This window comes from Hypoxylon trugodes (assembly GCF_022578975.1).
Source record: "Hypoxylon trugodes strain CBS 135444 unplaced genomic scaffold F4822scaffold_12, whole genome shotgun sequence".
Lineage (NCBI taxonomy): Eukaryota > Fungi > Ascomycota > Sordariomycetes > Xylariales > Hypoxylaceae > Hypoxylon > Hypoxylon trugodes.
The window spans coordinates 831,571-850,708 of NW_026250027.1; the positions used below are offsets into that span (position 1 = coordinate 831,571).

The following is a 19,138-nucleotide window of genomic DNA, read 5'->3' on the forward strand; positions in this document are numbered from 1 at the left end:
TCCTCGCTCTCTCTCGCGCGGCTGGGTCGTGGCGGTCGGCCCCCCGCCCCCCCCCCCCCCCCCGCCGGCCGCGCCGCCCCCCCCCCCCCCCCCTCCATCCCACACCATCCACACACCTTGTCTACTTTGTATCTAATCCTAATCCCTAATCCCCTCCACGTCCGCATGTCAAGAGAGAGAGGAGAGAGAGGATTCCCAGTGCCTATTCTTCTTCTCCCCCCCCTTTCCTGTGCTCCGAACTTAATCAACCTTTAGCATTCTGTGGGTTTAGTGAACTAGATTGAATTGATGTTTCCCAATTGACTTGGGCACATCTTCAATCATTTCATCCCATCTAATTTTCTTCTTCTTTTTTTTATTCACCCAAAGTACTGCACTGTACTGTATTCTTCCCTCCCCCCTAACCAGATTGTTCTTCCTAGTTCCTTAATTCTTCCTTTTCCTCCCCCCCCCCCAATCCGATCCAATCCTGTTCGCCGTAAGGCCCGTGTGGGTTGGTGACATACGGTGGCATCTAAGTGGGCTAGTTTCACCGGTCCTACTCCTTGTGTCTCGCCTGTCTCGCCTTGTGTGGCTCGCTACATACTAATTGTTCAACACCCTGAACTTTTCCTCGCGTCTCGCAACTACGCAACTACATACTACATACCAAATCTTCATTACTCGCATCACACCCAGTGCACAAAAGTAGCGCCCTACAAGGCTTCGTTACCTGTTGCTCGGGTCCGCTCTTTTCCCGCTCTTTTTCTATCTTTTCACTTCTACACCATAACCTCCCATCGCTACTATCCCGCTCGATTTCGTCAGACTGACCGGCCGACTTACCACCTCGACCGCCGATTCCTTCCAAGTCCCTAAGCCACTTCGAAAGCCTACCCAGTTATCCTATTCGGCGGCGTCAAACTTATATCCTCCCATATACCAATCTAATCGGCCACTCCATTTTATACACTGGTCGAATTCTTGGTTCTGTATTATTTTAGAATATCCAACGAATTTGTCGCCTTCAAACTTGCTAGACGATAGCTTCGATGTTACGATAGGTCTCGTCTCAATCGCCTTCATGACGCACCGAACCTAAACCATATACACCCCCCTTATTTAACAGCCAAGGAAGTCTATTCGGGCACCTATTGGCTTGGGCTATACTCGCCTAGGAAGAAAATCGGTTTGGTTATTTCCAATTTTTGGCAGACATGATGGAGGAATATACGGATAGTCCCTTGGAGAGCGATGATGTCTTTCCCTGTAAGGGTTGTGGAGAGGTAAGAAGATATCTCGTCTGCTATGATTGGGAGACGTCGTTGCTAAGCTACGCTTCTGATTAGATCCTCGAAGAGGGCAAAGCATTTGAACTAGGTAGGTTCAACGCTATTCTTTTTCCAATTTTATTATCATTAATAAAAGAATAAATTCTTTTATTGGAAGCGCAACCATTCTGACTTGGCTATAGCGGGGAACCGATGGCATCTTAACTGCTTTCGATGTAATACCTGCGGCACCCTTCTCGATTCCGATGCGAACCTCCTATTGTTAGGCGATGGTTCTCTCATATGCAATAACTGTACATACAGCTGCAGTGCTTGCGGCGACAAAATCGAGGACCTTGCGATATTAACCGGGGACCAAGCTTTCTGCGCCGCCTGTTTCCGATGCAGGAATTGCAAGAGGAAGATCGAAAACTTGCGATATGCTAGAACCTCGCAGGGAATCTTTTGCATGAATTGCCACGAATCTCTAATGGCAAGGCGTAGGAAGAAATCCAAAGCTGCCGCCCAAGCAAAGGCACGGGAAAAAGATGCATCGCCCATGATTATGGAAAAGTCCCTCCCGGCTCTTCCACCGAACGCTATACCGCCGAATGCCTTTTCAAACGATAGGGTCGATCCTGAGTCCGATACTCCAACGGAACTTTCCCCGCGACCACGACCGGCATATCCCCGCAACGACTCGTCGAGAAGCAGTTCGAGACCCGATAGATCGCCCGACCGATCTGGCGATCATTCCGGAAGAGACAACGGCCTACCCCTCCCTTCCCAAAGCTATCGCAATAACCGAAACTCGTCTATCTTCTCAGGTGGTGATATTACCGGCAACAACGGCGGTGACGATCAAAGTTTCTTCATTCCAGTTGCCTTAGATCCGAGCCCAGTACCGTCCGTTACGCCTAGATCTACGTCAGAGGCTCTCACCGACTCGAACAAGAAAACCAAAGAAAAGGATTACTTTAGTCTTTCGAAGCCAACTGCTGGGCCGGAGCGGAGGGATACCTCACAGTCATCCACGCCCCATATTGCTTTCCAGGAGAAAGGAAGACAACCGTCATTTGACCACGAGAACCCACCTCCTAGAGATTTAGGCCGAAAGCTTTCTAAATCGTCTAAGGGCGATAAGAGTGCGACAACAAAATCGTCACCTACGTCAGCAGACGATCGGTCTTCGAGATTGGCGAATGGAAGATCTCATCCCTCGGATGACTTCAAATTGCAGGAAGCGCCAAAGAGCAAGAAGTTGAACACTCGTACGGGTTCCCAATCAAATGCGGTCCCAGACTCTACCGTCTCTAGAGGCAGCAGCAACTCTAGTCGAAAGGACAAAGATGGATTTTCTAGTGATTCTCCCCAACATTTACACGCGGGCGACAAGACAAGCACTCCACGTAGCTCGCAAGAGTCTCGACTCAAAGATGACGATGAAGTGCGGTCCAACGATTCCATGGCTACCTCTGTTAGTAACAACATAACGCCCATTACGCGAAAGGAGCTCCCAGCTTCGGCTTTGAGGAACGGTTAGTACATGCATAAATTATCAGTATTCTTCATAGACTAACAATCGTTATAGTGAATGGTAGCGCGTCTCGACCTACTGCAAACGAGCAGAAAACCAACGATCAATATATGACTCCAAGAGCACCGCCTGCCCCGCCTACGTCAGCAGCTGGTCAGGAGTCAGCAAACGCGACAGGTGAAACTAAGGCGTCGCCCAAACTACCCAGATGGAGTGCAGGTGGTGACTTCAGTATGGATGAAGACATGGCCCGTATTCTAGGGACGGATGAAGGTTCCTCTTCTATCCTCCGTCGGGTTTCAAACGCTGTGCGCCATGGACGAACAAACAGCACTGAATCAAGTAACAACCTTCCTCGTGTCGGTCATACCCGGAGTGCTAGTGAAACAACCCGTAGTACGACCACATCGCCGCGTTGGCCGAAGACTCCTATCGCAGAAGACGCCGTTAACGGTACAGGTCACGATATCAGCAGCCCCCTATCGATCAATTCGAACGACGATCCAGTTCTATTGAGAAGACGTCTGCGAAACTCCGAGCAAAGAGTCGCAGAATTAGAACGCCAGTTCAATAACGAGAAGGACCTAAAGAACCTTACGCAGAAGCTAGAGGAGAAGCGAAAGACGGTGTCTGTACTTGATACACAAACTGAAATCATGATACGTCAGTTGGAAGCGCTGGCAGGATACGTGGAGAGGGCCAAGGAGACTAAGAGGCCTATCGACCCCCGCGAACTCGAGGACTCTGCGTTGAAGGACTTTGTCCAGAGACTTGAAAAACTCAAGCAATCCATGTCGGCCAGTCTTGAGCAGCTTCATGCTGAGCGGGACGAACTTTTGGAGGAAAAGAATAAGGCGATTGCAGAAAGGGATCGTGCTCGAGTGGAATTCGAACAACTGGTCTCTAAGAACGCACAGTTGGCCGACTTGAACAACGACCTTACCAACCAGATACAGGAACGATTCAAGAATCATTCGGACCCCAAGTCCCCTCCTAACGGACTTGGAATTTACAACTCACACAAGGGCGCATCGAACAATTCGATAAGTTTGGATAGTTCCAGCATCCAAACCGGTACAACCGTCATTGCTGTCGATCAAGAAGAGCCAATTCTTGAAGCTGGGCCTACCGTGGTCAAGATAGGAAAGGGCCAGGTTAAAAAATTCAACTGGAAGAAGGGCTCGAAAGCCATGGCTCAGAACATCGCGAAGGGTGTGAACCGCACAGTTGTAGCCTTCCAACAGCCAGAACGCGAGCGCCACCAGCCAGGTATGGCGGGTGAGAGCATCGGTCTCCCCTATAACATGACAGTCGTACCTGTTGAATCGCCAGTCTCGCACACTCCTGTTAATGGTCAAAATCGCCAACCCGGAGATGCTAGTCGACAAGGCTTCTTTGGGTTCAAGAAGGCCAATACGATGCCAAAGGGTATGGCAATGTCAAATATGTCTATTCCGGCTATTGCGGAAGCCCCTTCGGTACTATTCGGGTCCGAGCTGGCGGATAGGGCCGATTATGAGCGCCGCCAAATCCCCTGCGTCGTTACCCGCTGTATCGAAGAGGTCGAGCTGAGGGGTATGGATATGGAAGGCATATACCGCAAGACTGGTGGAAACTCTCAAACCAAAGCCATTCAAGAAGGGTTCGATAAGAACGAAAACTTCGATATTTCCGACCCCGATATCGACATCACTGCTGTGACGAGTGTTCTGAAGCAGTACTTTAGAAAACTTCCAACACCGCTGTTAACATTTGATGTTTATGACCGCATCCTCGAGACGAATTGTAAGTGCCTCTACAATGTACCCATCATATATATCGAATTTTGACTAACCAAACCAGCAATTCAAACTGATGAGGAAAAGTGCACACACCTGCAAAGTGTATTCAAGCAGCTGCCGTCTCAACACAAGGATTGTCTCGAATTTTTGATGTTCCATCTCCACCGCGTTGCCTCCCGAGAGCGCGAGAACCTCGTAAGTTATTACATCTCATGCTATTAGAGTACATCTAGCTAATGGCCAAATAGATGACCCCGAAGAATCTCGCTGTGGTCTTTGCTCCGACCATTATGAGGGACCACAACATCGAGCGAGAGATGACCGACATGCACGCCAAGAACCTTGCTGTGCAATTTATTATTGAGAACACGCACAACATTTTCATATAGTTTCGGCTGGTTTTCCGGCTATTGACCTATTGACCTCACCACTCGAACCCTGTACATACTAGACGAAAGAGAAGTGTGATTCGTCAATTTTACAAAGAACTACATCGAAGTCAACAGCATTCAAGTTTCAGCCCGGAGTTCATTCCCCTTACCAAAGATCACGACCATACCATATGGCTGGTTTAGAATTGTCACGTGCACAAACCTGACTATTCTGGACCTACTATTGGATTTTTATTTCAACTTTTCCATTCGAGGAGGTGTCCCGGCGGCGATGTTTCATCTGTCTTTACGGTAGGAAATTTAATGATATCCTTGAGAGCATTGCGACTTTTTTTTTCTCCTTGTTTTTTTTTCTTCTCTTGCAGGGGGTTTTCTTGCTATTCTCCATCTAGGGGGGTAGTAGTGGTTGATGTACCTCTTAAAGTCATGAAGTAGCTTTCTTTATGAAGTTGGGAGAGAAGGAAAAGAGAGAAGAAATGAAACATGGTCACTGTAGTGCTTAGATACATAAAATATCGAAGTACATGGAAGAGTAAGCGGGAGAGCATGAGAAGGGGAGGGAGAAAGAGGTTTTGAAACTTAAGGGGATGGTCATATCCCCTAGGATCACGTTCTTGGTGTACCCTAGAGTAGTCTACCAAGTGTGGCTCGATGAGGTGTTGAGAGATGCAAGGACAGATTCGACGAATAGAGATCCGAGTTTTGATCTCCTAAAGTTGTTGGTTCAACATGATATATGTGATTAATCTATCCGTGCATCCACGTAGTCCTCCGCGTAGCCTATTAGATGTGATATCAACATATAAGGATTGTTATTTTCTTATTTTCCAAGTTTTGAGGTCTTGTTCTTAAAAAAGATATAGGTAAAAACGACAGCAGTCTAAAACACACATTCTAAGCTTAATAATAAGTTAGGTAAAACTTGCAACATTTTCGGCGCGATACTTCGTTCAATAATTAAATCCTTCTACACTTTTTCTCGGAATGTCTTACAGGAATTTTGAAATAGGGCTGATAGGATGGTCGGTCCCCTCTTCCGAATATTTTCTTAAACGAGACGGATCGCCTTTCCTATGGCGAAATCAGTGCCAAAAGGAAAGGGTTTGGGGGCGGAGATGTTGGTGCTGACGGGCTTGGGTGGTACTGCTTATTTTAGAAAAAAGATTACTTAGGCTGGGTAGGTAGATGGGCATCCGGTTACCTGCTGCTGAAGATCACGAGTCAGCGTTCCTGTGAGAATGAGCTTGGAGTTCGCAACTTGGCGTTGAAGTTTTAGGGATTTCTTTTAATTATATTGTTAGATGGATGCTGGATGTCTATAGATGGTGGTGGTTTTTATGAAGCGGCTCGCAGATTGCCGGTGTTTAATATATAATACGAGGAAAATCGAATGGTACAGGCATTAACCTAGCCAAACCAAATGCCGTCTAGTTGTATCACATCAAAACAATAGCTCAATATGCAAGCTAGGTAACACGACTACTCATTGTGTTTGCAGATCGAGAAGCCTATCTTGTAGGAGGTAGGAAGAGGTAATAGTGGCTGAGACCTACCAATCGAAGTAAACTTCTCGTGAGATTCCATCTGTACCCGGAAAGGAAGTAGACAGCCGTTTTAATATTGCGCAGAGCCCGAATAAACGGATGCTGATCTCACTTGTCTAATGCCCAGAAACGCCCCCGAGATTTGCGAGTTGCACGAAACGAAATTCCACGGCGGCTTTAGGGGTTTGTTGGTTCACGCGAGGCTGCAAGTAATTACACCAAAAATGGCCGACTGAAACCACCTTCTTTCCTGCTTTGGGATGCTAGAAGTAAAGTAACATGCATCGCTGGATTTTGCTTAATACGAAGGATTGAAAATGGCAGTTCATACCTATCATATCACTTACATTTACATATGCATATATGTATCCCGATGTAAGTCATCACGAGAAAAGCAACCTCAGGTAGGCTCGCAAGACACCGTCAGTAGTAGTAGGAATCGGGATAGCAGAAAGCTGTTGCTTACATAGCACGATGTCTTCGCCTTCGTAATCAAAACAGAGCTAATGAATGGAGATGGAGGGCTGTGCCTAAATTATAAGTAAGGGTCTAGGCGAGCAGCGAGTCAAGTGTACCTAATAAAGCTCCGTCTGACATGCATATCCAGTACCATATATGGCTGGGTAGTGTACCTGGGGCGTACTTCATGCGACCTCGCCTGGCAAAAGCTCGGTCTAGGTCGAGCTGAAATCTATTAGGTACTGACCTTCCTGTTTGCCATTTTCTTAATTTTATTTTTCTGTGATTTGTTTCACTAGTATCATATATCACATGAGAAGAAAAGAAGGAATGTATTTTTGTCCATAATAGTTAACATGTAGATCCAATGTCTGAGCTGAAGAAAAGGCGATCGGACACATCACGATCTTTAACAAAACTCCGACGCCAGCGCGGTGGTAATATACCGATACGATTAATATCCCGTGAGTACATACAGCTGCAACACCAATTCCTGAAGGCGCGGGTATATAGCTGCCTATGTGCTGTAGTTCCGCCCGAGCGCGCAAGGCTGCTTACCGCTGGATGATCGCCGTTCGCATGCGCCCGGGCTTACCACCTATATCTTCTTGATTAACTACCCCTGGGGCTTAATCGTCAGTTCAGCGCTCCTAGTGAGGTTAGCAGCTAAAGCTGTCAGCTATATTAGTTCAGTGGAAGACTCGGGAGGGCTAAAATAGGTACGTGTGTCTAAGAACAGGGCTGATGCAATTTCTCTTATTCTACTATTCCGCTAGGTGTTTCCGCTATACTAGATATCACAGACAGGGGATTTAGTTTTTTTTTTCTCTCTACCATTTCGCCTTTCGTCATGTCTCTTTTCATGGTTATCAGTTGTTGGTTCTATCAATTTCTTGTCTGGGAACATGATTCTTACAGATTCGGTATCTGTTAACGAGAAGGGAGGTTGCTAGTGGCGAGCCTCGCATTGGTAGGAGTGTGCTTTGCATAGGGGAAGAATATAATTACTACCCATCTAGCCCTGGAAAAGTACGAAAAGTGAAATAGTGAATCCTCTCGATCGATTCCGAACCGAAGGATTTAAATTAAACTGGTTGTTGTTAGGCCGAAAGGAGTATAGCCATGCCAACAACACGCGGCAGCCTCCTGTTCCTTACCTTAGAGAGAGAGGAAAACCCCACGGGCGATGGTACTGTAGTGTAGCACTGCGGGCTCGAGACCCAGCGGCCGCCTGCATATTGCGTGCATTAAAAACCTCGCGGGACACAAGCACAAGCACAAACACGGCTCAGAGTAGTAATATAGTATCTAGCAAACCCCCCCCACGAAGGATGTGTGATGTTGAGTAGAGGGCAGAAAAAGGAAAGAAAAGCAAAACCCGATTGTCTCGATTGTCTCGATATAGGTACGACATTCGATAAATTTGGCTGTGCCGCACACATACCGTTGGAGAGGCGTCTAAATGCCTGCTAGCTTTACTGATGGTGTTTGTCATTCGAGACCCCTGATTGGAAGACTAGATAGGAATCAAGATGCGTTCCTACAGTACCGGATCATCAACTGCCAGGGGTTAGGGTCTCCCCCCTGTATACCAAAAAAGTTGCGAAAGTGAACCCCTGTTCTTCAATTGCGTCGCCGTCGTGCTGTGCTTTAACATGGGGCATGGTAGCTCAATCTCCCTTTATATAACCTGCAAGCAATCCTATTCGGGGGTCGGGAACCGACCCTTTTCGCTCCTCTTTTCTAATGTTTGTTCCTGTGGGTTGTGGTTTTATGTAGTTGTATGTGCGTGTATTGTAGGTTCAAGTTCAATTCGAGGTGTTGTGTATGTGTGTGGATTTCATTGCGAGATATACATACATACCATACCATACGTACCTACATATCCAACCATATGATCTGCTCGGCATCATCGTGATATGAGAGGTCTTGTCACAAGCGGAGAAAGAGTAAAGGAATCCTACAATCCGTTTTAGTCGCCATTCCTTCGGGACATCGGAATTTCTATTATTCTCTCTTTTCCTTAGTTTGCGTCTATCCGTCCGTCCTCTCATAACGATGTTGAATTTTTCCTCTTGAAATGTTCAAATCGCCCCAATGAAGGGCATGTATACGCCTTTCGTACTGCTGCTTTTCGCGGTTACAGGATGCTTGGGGAACCAGAAGATCGGATCGGCCAGTGGGCACGGCCTGGCCAGACGCGGCCTCGACAATCCTGGGCCTGACAACTTTGCCTGGCATAGATATCCCACAGGTTAGCCCAATATGTGACCTCATGTGAAAAGTACAGCTTCGGACTAATATTCGAGTTTAGTTGTGGCACTTGGCGACTACGTCTATATAGATGGCGGCGAAATATCTCAGAAGAGCAATGGGACCGACATAACGACAAATGGCACTCAATCCTACGCTTCATATTCCGGTATATACTTATCACTACTAATTCGTGTAAAAGGCCTTCACTAATCGGCACATAGTGACTTCAACACTTTCGTTAAGCTTAAAGGACTCATGGACAAACAGAACAGTTCAGCTTCAATCGATCCCCAAACAGGCACCATCACTCGATCAGCAAATTTACTGGTCCGACCCCTCTAATGGCGCGGGTGCATTCTACACCTGGGGCGGCATGGCAGCGGGGTCCGCAACGCCACCGACGAATGAACAATGGCTCTTCAACGCGGATGGATCGGGAGGTGGGATGTGGTCGCAGGTATCACAAAGCGATTACCGCCAATTCGCAGCACTTAAGCAACCCGTCGGTTCAGCATTCACCCAAGGAAATCAAATAGGTTACGCGCTCGGCGGCCAGGCTACTTCCAAAACCGACAATACGATCCAGAAGGCCGATCCAGGATACGCTTTACCAGGTCTCGTGTCGTACAACTTTCAGACTGGCGATTGGAATAATGTCACCACTACAACTGACTTCGGAGGGTATGGAACAAGCTTGAACGGTCGTGCGGAATTCGTACCATTCGGACCTAATGGATTATTGGTATTTCTTGGTGGCTCTGAATCGCAGGTTGATGCTACGGATAGTAGTATTGTGCCGACTAATTGGAATTCTATCACACTGCATGACCCGGTGACGGGGAAGTGGTACAAACAAAAGACGAGCGGAATGCGACCGGTATTACTCGAACGATTTTGCAGTGTTGGCGTTCAGGGACCTAACAACACATACGAAATGTACGTTTTCTCTGGAGTCTCGTTCGGTGTCCTTTTGCAAGCTGACACGGTATAGATATATCTATGGTGGCAACTCGGATCAGATTGAGGGCACATCACCTGATGTGCATGTGTTGTCTCTACCCGGATTTATCTTCTTCGATGCAGGATCTCTAGGTACGCCGCGTGCCGACCATGCTTGTGCGGTAGTCGGCAAGGGCAAGAGGCAAATGTTGAGTTATGGGGGTGTAAACGGCGGGCCTGGACTTCGTAACCCCACGACGACAGCCGATCCGTGGAAACAGGGACTTGGTATATACGACATGAGCGAGATGAAATGGACAGATTCGTACGACCCGGATGCAGCAGATTATGAGAGTCCGGCTAAGGTGAAGGATTGGTACGACCAAGGAAATTTGAATAACGTTAAGTGGGATAGTCCGGAGCTGAAGGGATTAATTATTAATGGTTCTATATACGGCACGAGTGGCGACTCTCCTCCGGCGAATAACTCGTCGGGTGGTTCCGGTACCTCGGCTCGAAAAATCGGTGCCATTGTTGGTGGTACTGTGGGAGGAGTAGTAGTGGTTGCGATAGCCATTACTACCATGTTCCTATTAAGGCGAAGACGCCAACGACGAGAAAGCCAAAGCACGATAGTCGAAACATTAAACGAGTACAGGCCGGAACCTTGGCCTAAGGATTCGCCTAGAATGCGGTCGACCACGCCGGGGACTTTGATATCCTCGCCAACACCAGTGGAACCGGTAGAAATATGTGGGATATCAAGAGGGGAATTACCGGCCGGCGAGGTCGAGTTAGCATATGAGCTTCCGGCTTCCCCAGCACGGACGCCACGGATAAGGCCTGAACTTCCGGATCGGACATATACAAGTTAATATATATAATCTTTTGTAAAGCGAAGAGAAATCCGCATGATTAATGACTTTTTATAATTGTCAGTTTTAGCGTTGTGATTTGGTGACACCGTGAGACAAAGCGTACCGAAACCATTTATGATATCCCCTTACATCATTCATTCGTAAAACCCACCCCATGATTCACCTTTTCAAAATAACTATAGAAGAGATGAGCGTGGAATTCGTGTGGAAGGTCTCATTTAATACCATCTCAAACTCCCTTGCCGTTATTATTAAAAAGATGGCGCCTAGGAGTGGAATGCTCAACCTGGTCAATTAGTTAACCATGGTCAGTAGCACGGCCGTCGTGTCGCCACCAAAAAGCATCTCCCCCTCACTTTGTATCCCCGACGATCTTCTTAACCTTCTCCAGCAGCAGCCCGCTCTCCCTGCCCAATTTTCGTTGGCCGTCTCGACCTGGAGTCCGCGCCTTCGTAAGAGCTTTCCTAAACCTCTCGCGCTCGGCGATCTTGCGTTCTCGTTCTGCATTTCGTCTCGCTATTTCCTGAGCTCGTGCTTCCGCCTCAGCCTTTTTGCGCTCACCATCTGCCGCAGCTTTGTCGAAATATCCGGGCTTGCGCGGATTTTGTTTCCGCCGGCGTGGGCGATTTTCTCTTTGCGGAGGTGGGGATGAGGGCTCCTCCTGCTCTTCATCTTCGTCTATCATCGCTTGCCTCTCGGGATGAAGTTGCGGTGAAGGGGGTGCAACATTCGCCTCCGCATTTGAATCTTCGGTGACGGTAATGGCATTGGTGGCGTCAGGTTTAGACGCGGCTTGTTCAGCAGCTTTTATTTTTCTGTACGCCTTTTTGACTTTTGCCTTATGAATGAGATCCTTCTTTATTTTGTCGACTGAAAATTATATAGAATTAGCCAATCAGTATGTGGAAGTGAGTTTTTGGAAAGGATATAAACCTTTTCTCTTCCATGGCCCATCTGGTAAATTCTCAGGTCCCACTCGAAAACCTTTACGATGCTTCTTTGCTGCTGGTGTAGCTGAGCTGTCCGAGTCAAGTGGTCGTTTTGGTGCCATATTCGACAAATGACACTCAATATATCGATTATTTGTGGTTCTTATTGAAATTCTGTCATATGTCAAATGTTATAAGTGAAGGTTGACTGATTGAAATGTTAGTGGCTAAAGTGAAAGTGAATGAAGGTTTGTGGATATCGATAAGCAGAAAATTCCATTCCACATGTATCAGCTAGCGGATACACGTACCGGTGTTTAGGTACGGTACTGTACCTAATGTAGCTGGGTGGACCTCCCTAACCGAGGCTAACTCTGCTGATAGGTAGTGCCAACTTTAGTTGCTTAGTTGCTTAGATAGGTAAAGGGACGGGAAACGGGAAACAGGAAACAAACTTAGCTTATTCCGGATGCAACTAGCCTAACTTGCCATGCTATAACCCCTGTCACCGCATATCCTTGCCGATACCGCCCCAAAATTGGCCATTCCTCGCCCAAACGGGTGCGATAAATGGGCGAAATAGGCGCTAATTATGACGCTGGACTTACTAAAAATTCACTGACTGTCCACTGACTGCAGTCATACGTTTGATAGGTGAAGGGAAAGTCCGGCTGATCAAGGCGATCTCACCTCCTACATTACCTACATTACTACAACAACACATCAACTACATGTCTGATGATAATAGGTCTTTCCTCCTATTTCTTCCTTTCCCTTTCCCTTTCCTTTTCTTTCAACTTCTTTTAACTCTAACAACAATTCCCGACCCGAACAAGATTAAAGTTACCAAAGTATTAATAATTGGGTTTGCCTGCCGAAACCTTGTTGGAACAAGGCGAACAGACCCTTGCCATTCCGTTTCAAACTTCCCTGTTCTTTTCTTTTACAGTTAATGAGGCGAGCATAACGAGTCATACTTCCTGATATCGATTTATTTCTGACAAGGACAAAAAAAGAAAAATCAGCAAACCACGTCCAAAATGTTTGAGTGTTTATAATATAACAATATTTATCTGAGGGTTTAGACCACTTGACCCCTATGTACAATGCCATTTTTTCAGTCAGATCCTGAGCGGAGGGAGTCCGCTAAAGAACAATCAATACCCGCTATGGCGTCACCACCAAATAATGCACCACACGATAATGTCGATAACACCTTAAGAAGAAAGCAATCGGAGGAGAGCATCAGCACAGAATTATGTGAAGGTCCAATTTCGGATAGTCCAGCACCACCGCGAACACCAGAGCGCAACATACCGACCGAATGTTCAGACCGATCCGAACTCATTGAACGGTTAAAAAGAGGCGAGAGCCCTACTTGGAAACCAAATCGACATGTTGGTACTCCCCTCCAGCTTCGAAGAAATTGTGGCATATCCAAGTTACTAACTTCATGGTTGGTAACTAGTTCGAATCGATATGGAATGAAGAACCTGTCTCTCCTACTCGCAGTCCGAAACGATCAAACGCAGCATCGCCGATCTTGTTGCCTCCAGCTACGATAACACCAGAGAAACGAGGTACCGATTCGGAAGATGAACAACGACAACGAGAGGGGTTAAGCATCGAACGTCCACGATCAGCTCTGCATAGTGGTGATTTCACGCAGGAAGATTCGCCCCGAGAGACAGATCCCATACAAGCACGTCCAGGAGCTCAACCAAAGCAAGATTTCGCCGGCATTAATAATCCGTGGTTAGCCACTTCGCCTCCAAGAGACTTCACCCCTTTTTCGTTCGAGAAGCGAGATATTCCAGCTAGGAGACCACATGAGACGCCACCGGGCTTATCTTCCTTATCCTCGTCGATATCTTCAAGCTTTGTATACAAGCCACCAACCAGTCCTCTCGTCCAGTCAGAGAGCAACGATGATCTCGACTTGACTTCGCCGATGGACGGTATTGATATCAGCTCAAGCCTTCCAAGAAATCCACGCCGGCACACTTTGATGTCATCTCATTCAGCTTCGTTCGGCATTCCCCATAGCCCATCACCGATACATCCCCCCTCTTTACGTCAAGAGAGGACATTCCCGTATCAAGCTCACCAACCTCGACGATCACTCGCCTCAACACCAAACTTCCCTACGGCTTCATCGTCGCCACAGACTCCATCGTTACTTAGGTCAAGACGCCCGTCATTCGGTTCGGATATATCGCCTATCCAACATGCATCCATGGTAGGGTCTTACGAGGAGAGTATCTTGCGAGGACGAATGTCAACTACACCTTCAAAACCTCTCGATTTCTTAGCTCAGATCGGCGTACTTGGGTTGGGTAAGTGCAAGTCAAGTCTACGATGTCCACCTCACGTGACCTTGCCTTTTCCTGCTGTTTTCTATAGTTATGCCAACTCCTCTCATGGACGTTCCAAAGTAGAAGATGGGCCAAGTCCATATGTCGGACAGGTCGACCTAGAGAACGGTCTTCCAAATCAGGAAGAGGACGCGAGATCAAAACGGAAAATGCAGAGTCGAGTTCTGGAACGTATGGCAGCGGAAGATGATAATCCAGAGACGAGTCATCGTCCTGCCGAACGTCCCGAGCGTAATTCCCGCAGAACTCACCAACCCAAAACCAAACGTAGGTCAGGCTCTCCGAGGGCACCACCAGGCGGAAGCTACCGTATCCCTGAAAAGGGGCAGATTCAAATCATCATCAAGAATCCAAATAAGACAGCAGTCAAGCTGTTCCTAGTTCCATACGATCTAGCCGGAATGGAGCCCGGCACAAAGACATTCATCCGGCAGAGAAGCTACTCGGCTGGTCCAATTATTGACAATTTACCTCGAAATAAAGATGGTGAAGCGGCAGATCGCCCCATTCTCAGATATCTTGTCCATCTACATATTTGCTGTCCTTCAAGAGGTCGCTATTATCTATACAAAAGTATTAGAGTTGTTTTCGCAAACCGCGTGCCTGATGGGAAAGAGAAACTCCGAAATGAGATCACTTTGCCCGAACCCAGGTTTACTAATTACAAACCAATCAGAGTGATGCATCCTCCAATAGCAGGAGGCACTGGTCCTGGCGCCAGTCTAGCTGCTGACAAGGCCTTCAGACGACGAAGCTCTGGGCTCTACTTCGGTGCTATGAATCAAGCTTACGACACATCTGGCGGGTTCCCCTCGGCAAGTGTGTCGCACCACAGCTACATGTCGGACTTTTCCGGACATAACATTCCGGTTGAACCTGTGCCGTACATGCATCGTGAGATAAGAAACACGCCAGATGCGGGAAGCAACTTAGGTTTTACGGACCCTCAGTCGCCAGATTCATCCCAAGCAAGTCGACCCACTACGCAGAATTCAAGTGATGTATCGAGCTGGGGCGGCCTGGACGGCAGAATTAGCACATATGATAAACTCAGTAAAGGCGACAAGGGCTACGGCGGCAATGCATTCGCCCGTCTCATCAACGGCAACACTGGTGTTGCAGAGAGTCTACTCTCACAGCGACTGCGTTCGCTAGGAGTTCAGGGACAAGGGAATCGGGATCAAGAGCAAGAGCAGGATCCTGGTACAACGGAGGAGTAGACCTCCAGTTCTATTGATCTCAACTATCGGCGTCGGAAATTTGGGTGCCGTTCATCATTTAGACATTGTTATTATCCATTGGCTTCTGGGTCAGGTTGGCAAGATCCATGCGTCCATGGGTATCTAGGCGTCCTATGGTTATGGGACGGTGGGTATCTGGGTACTAAAGGATGTTAATTTGGATGGCATTCGACTTGTTGGTCTGTAGCGTTGTTGATCTTAATGAGGACTTAAAGACTGATATCTACTAAGCCATTTAAGTGATTGTGTTAGTTTCTTCAGATGTTGTATCGGATTTCTTCATGCCGGTGTCGCTTCGTATTTGTAGAGCACTTGAACACATGAACGTTTGGCCACCATGTACAAGTAGATTTCTTCATGGCATTCAAGAAATAATGCGGCAGTCATGAGAGGGAGCCGACTAATATTATTATTGCATATATCACAGGATAGCACAACACATTAATTCAGACAAAATCAGTCTTATTCTCATTTTCCGAAGCTATAACCCGCGACGACAAGTCGCGCCTTATTAATTACAAGATACATAAATAGTAAACAAGCCATTCCCATTTCCATATGTACACGTCCTCCCTGTGTGTCCACCTTTCGTCTCCTATCCGATAACCTAGTCGAATTTTTTTCTCCTTTTAGATGCTTTGTGGTGCCGAAAGAAGAGGGTATCATAGCCCACAAAGTTTCCATACATGAATCAAACTCCCCTTAACTGATTTGATTGAACAACACTGATGCGAGCCAATGGATGGATGGCAATGCAAAACAGTTCAAAACAAGAGACAAACCCAACCAGCGCCTAAATAATGCCTGTCCTAGAACAAACGACAACAGAAACGGAACGTGAAATATGTCCTCGACATATTTCTGCAAAACAGGGGAGTTTGGCTGCTGCCATCACTTACGCAGATACACTGTTTTCTCTTTGTCGTTTGACAATGTAGTATGTGATCAGGCTCTTGGGGTCATCTTTAACAGTCTTCATGCTCTCCCAGAACTTGACCTCCCCTAAGCGGGCGTGTAGGGCGACGCAGAGTTGTACGGCGTCCATTCGTACACCACTTTCCTTACTTTCGAGGCATTTGGTTGCTAGACCAAGCAAGCCAGTAATCTCGCTCTCACTCGGCGCAAATGATGATCTCGAATCAACGAGCTCCTTTAGAACATGCAGGCCCATGCTGAGACTACGATGACCCGAAGCGTCCATATCCATCTTACCCAGATCGCGCGTCATGGTCACAGTAATCTCATCTGCGTCGCCAATCGTCACCAATTCGTCTGCCAACAGCTCCAGTCCGCTTACAATGTGTGTTCGAGCATCGTAGCGAGTGCGTGCAGCAAGTAAAGCCTCGAGTCCACGAGATACGTGAGGCTGGAACCTATCCCGAGACTTCTTGAGTAGTAACTTGATAGTCGCGAGAATCTGCGCCTTCACATCTTGAACCTTCTCAGGGGGGAGGTTCTCAAGGGGAGACTCAAGATATTCAAAAAGTCCCAGCAACAAGGTATCGAATTTGCTATCATCAAGGAGTAATTTACTATCACGAAGAAGACTCTGCAATTTGCGGAAGCCATGCACGTCAAGGGTCTGAGCTTTCACTCGAGTAATACCACTCTCGATGAGGCGAGAGTTCTGACGGGTCTTATCCGGAGAGGCAAGCGGACTAGAAGTTGTCTCACCATTTGCTGCGGCAGGAGGGTGAGAAAGGTTTGCAGCATCCTCATTAATTGGCTTGTCTTCAAGAACTGGTCGCTCAATGGTGTTATTTGCCGCCGGCCGAGGCGTGGCTTGATCTTCCTCGGTAAAGGGATCTTCATATACCTTAAGTGACTTCGACGGTGTAGGAGTGGCAGACTTTGTGATAATTGTAGACTCCTGTTCTTCAACAACTACAGGCGCTTTGGGTGAGGATTTGGCTGAAGTTGTCTGGGCACCCTCTTTCAACTGGGAAATATTTGGCACAACAAGTGTGAAATCCTCGTTTGAATTAGAGGGACTGCTCGAGGGAATATCATTTGTGATTGGGAGTGGCTTCAGCTTAGCGGGGCTAACCTTCGGGGGAACTGCCGTTTTATTGGCCGCTGCCTTCGAAGGAGTCGGAACACTGGATTCACTAGCTGTAGCTACATGACCGGGTCGAGTCCTCGGAACAGTCCTCTTAGGAGAGCCAGAGATCGTCTTCGGCGTTGCAGCTTTGGTCTTCACCTCAGAAGGGCTTGTTTGCTCCTTTGATGGACCGTCATGCGTCCTAACAGAATACGGTCCGGCCGTAGCGGGTCGAGGAGCAATGTCCGGCCTTCTTCTGGCCGGTCGCATTGGTGCGACCGACATACCGCCGTGAGATTTCGTCGAGGTTTCTGGGCGCGCCCTAGTCGCAGGGGCAGTCGCATGTGAAGCGGCTGACACGTTTGACGAGTTAGAAGGTGTCCGCGTCGCTGAAACAGTGGCCATAGCAGATCCAGGTCGAGCAGGTAGATTCTTGGTAGCCAAAGCTTTCTTCTGTGCTAGCATTGTCTCTCTCAGTGAGGGCTTCGAACTGGTCATAGTACTCTTCGAAAGACCCAACCCAGGACGTGGAGCTGCTGCTTCAGCCTTCTTAGGGGAGTTTGGATTGTTAGGATCTTTTTGTAATAATTTCTGTGCAGTAGAATCTAGTCCATCCATAATCCTTTGAATAAAGTTAGTCCATTGTCCTAATAAGAGGCTTTATCGTCACTCACACTTCTGCTTTGGCAGGCCAGATACCAGCAAAGACCCAATACGTTGAACGCATTCTTTCACGAACACCGGGGTTTGCATCATTCAGACCCTTCTTGATGCACTTTTCAATCATGTCTAGACCACCTCCGTGTTCAAGATGGTTCTTATGATGGGACTCCTTCTTCAACAAGGTCTTTAACCAACCCGGGACATAGGTTCGTGGTTGCACGTTCTTGTCTTGACAGGCGCCCCATATGTGTTGCATGAGCCTAGCATTATACGAGGTTTTTCCAACAAGAGTGTCGACTGCAGTATTGGCCATTTGAGAGGCCATCTTCTTTGTATTCGCGCACAATTTGATGAAGGTCTGCATCAATAATTCAACCAACGGGTCAATACCTGGACCAAAGGTATTGGCAAGATCTTGAATAAGAGCACATCCTTCCTTGGACAAACTTGTTCGTAAGGACGTGATGGCTTTGATGATACCATCGAGGAGTGCTCGACAGCCAGCAACGAAAGCATCGGGGAAATCCGACGAGGCATTTCCAGCAATGAGTCGTCGCAACTTAATAATGCTCTCCTCTCTCTTCAACCAGTTTTGCTCTGTCTCTCTGCCCTCAAACCATTGATGCATATCTTTGAATATATCATCTAGCTCTCGCTGAGTATTGACATATGAGGGTTCAACCGATTCCGTCTTAGCCTCGGGCATCGGAGTTGTCGGTCGTTCGCTAGCGAGGGACGAGACGCTTGCGGCGAAATTCTGTCTCCCTTGCATTGCTGACGCCGGTCGCGATTCTGGATCTACTCTTGAAGAAGTCGGTGCTAATTCCTTGACGATGGCCTGCTCTATCGCGGG

At 47.5% G+C, this 19,138-nt stretch overlaps 4 protein-coding genes across 4 annotated transcripts; 3 read left to right on the top strand and 1 right to left on the bottom strand.

Moving 5' to 3' along the window:
* Window positions 1-726: 726 nt before the first annotated feature.
* Window positions 727-5,147, top strand: F4822DRAFT_93872 (RhoGAP-domain-containing protein). The gene is made up of 6 exons (XM_051464190.1): window positions 727-1,265; window positions 1,329-1,359; window positions 1,454-2,788; window positions 2,842-4,572; window positions 4,630-4,763; window positions 4,817-5,147. The coding sequence occupies exons 1-6, from the start codon at window positions 1,197-1,199 to the stop codon at window positions 4,955-4,957; spliced, it is 3,441 nt and encodes a 1,146-aa protein (XP_051308916.1). The 5' UTR covers window positions 727-1,196; the 3' UTR covers window positions 4,958-5,147.
* Window positions 5,148-8,961: 3,814 nt separating this feature from the next.
* Window positions 8,962-11,187, top strand: F4822DRAFT_93907 (uncharacterized protein). The gene is made up of 4 exons (XM_051464191.1): window positions 8,962-9,217; window positions 9,278-9,385; window positions 9,441-10,155; window positions 10,211-11,187. Exons 1-4 carry the CDS (start codon window positions 9,061-9,063, stop codon window positions 11,031-11,033), a joined length of 1,803 nt encoding a protein of 600 aa, XP_051308917.1. The 5' UTR covers window positions 8,962-9,060; the 3' UTR covers window positions 11,034-11,187.
* F4822DRAFT_422286 (uncharacterized protein) lies at window positions 11,059-12,208 on the bottom strand. The gene is made up of 2 exons (XM_051459878.1): window positions 11,970-12,208; window positions 11,059-11,906 (listed from the first exon to the last, which is right to left on the bottom strand). Exons 1-2 carry the CDS (start codon window positions 12,085-12,087, stop codon window positions 11,389-11,391), a joined length of 636 nt encoding a protein of 211 aa, XP_051308918.1. The 5' UTR covers window positions 12,088-12,208; the 3' UTR covers window positions 11,059-11,388.
* A 289-nt stretch (window positions 12,209-12,497) lies between these two features.
* On the top strand, window positions 12,498-15,805 carry F4822DRAFT_93942 (uncharacterized protein). The gene is made up of 2 exons (XM_051464192.1): window positions 12,498-13,362; window positions 13,434-15,805. Exons 1-2 carry the CDS (start codon window positions 13,072-13,074, stop codon window positions 15,558-15,560), a joined length of 2,418 nt encoding a protein of 805 aa, XP_051308919.1. The 5' UTR covers window positions 12,498-13,071; the 3' UTR covers window positions 15,561-15,805.
* The last annotated feature ends 3,333 nt before the right edge of the window (window positions 15,806-19,138 follow it).

Excerpts from the sequence above, each read along its gene's own strand:
- F4822DRAFT_93872 (XM_051464190.1), top strand. The coding sequence starts at position 1,197 with ATGATGGAGGAATATACGGATAGTCCCTTGGAGAGCGATGATGTCTTT. Across the intron at positions 1,360-1,453 it reads GGGCAAAGCATTTGAACTAG|CGGGGAACCGATGGCATCTT; the intron begins GTAGGTTCAACG and ends ACTTGGCTATAG. Across the intron at positions 2,789-2,841 it reads AGCTTCGGCTTTGAGGAACG|TGAATGGTAGCGCGTCTCGA; the intron begins GTTAGTACATGC and ends CAATCGTTATAG.
- F4822DRAFT_93907 (XM_051464191.1), top strand. The coding sequence starts at position 9,061 with ATGAAGGGCATGTATACGCCTTTCGTACTGCTGCTTTTCGCGGTTACA. Across the intron at positions 9,218-9,277 it reads CTGGCATAGATATCCCACAG|TTGTGGCACTTGGCGACTAC; the intron begins GTTAGCCCAATA and ends ATTCGAGTTTAG. Across the intron at positions 10,156-10,210 it reads CCTAACAACACATACGAAAT|ATATATCTATGGTGGCAACT; the intron begins GTACGTTTTCTC and ends GACACGGTATAG.
- F4822DRAFT_422286 (XM_051459878.1), bottom strand. The coding sequence starts at position 12,087 with ATGGCACCAAAACGACCACTTGACTCGGACAGCTCAGCTACACCAGCA. Across the intron at positions 11,907-11,969 it reads TGGGCCATGGAAGAGAAAAG|TCGACAAAATAAAGAAGGAT; the intron begins GTTTATATCCTT and ends TATAATTTTCAG.
- F4822DRAFT_93942 (XM_051464192.1), top strand. The coding sequence starts at position 13,072 with ATGCCATTTTTTCAGTCAGATCCTGAGCGGAGGGAGTCCGCTAAAGAA. Across the intron at positions 13,363-13,433 it reads CTTGGAAACCAAATCGACAT|TTCGAATCGATATGGAATGA; the intron begins GTTGGTACTCCC and ends GTTGGTAACTAG.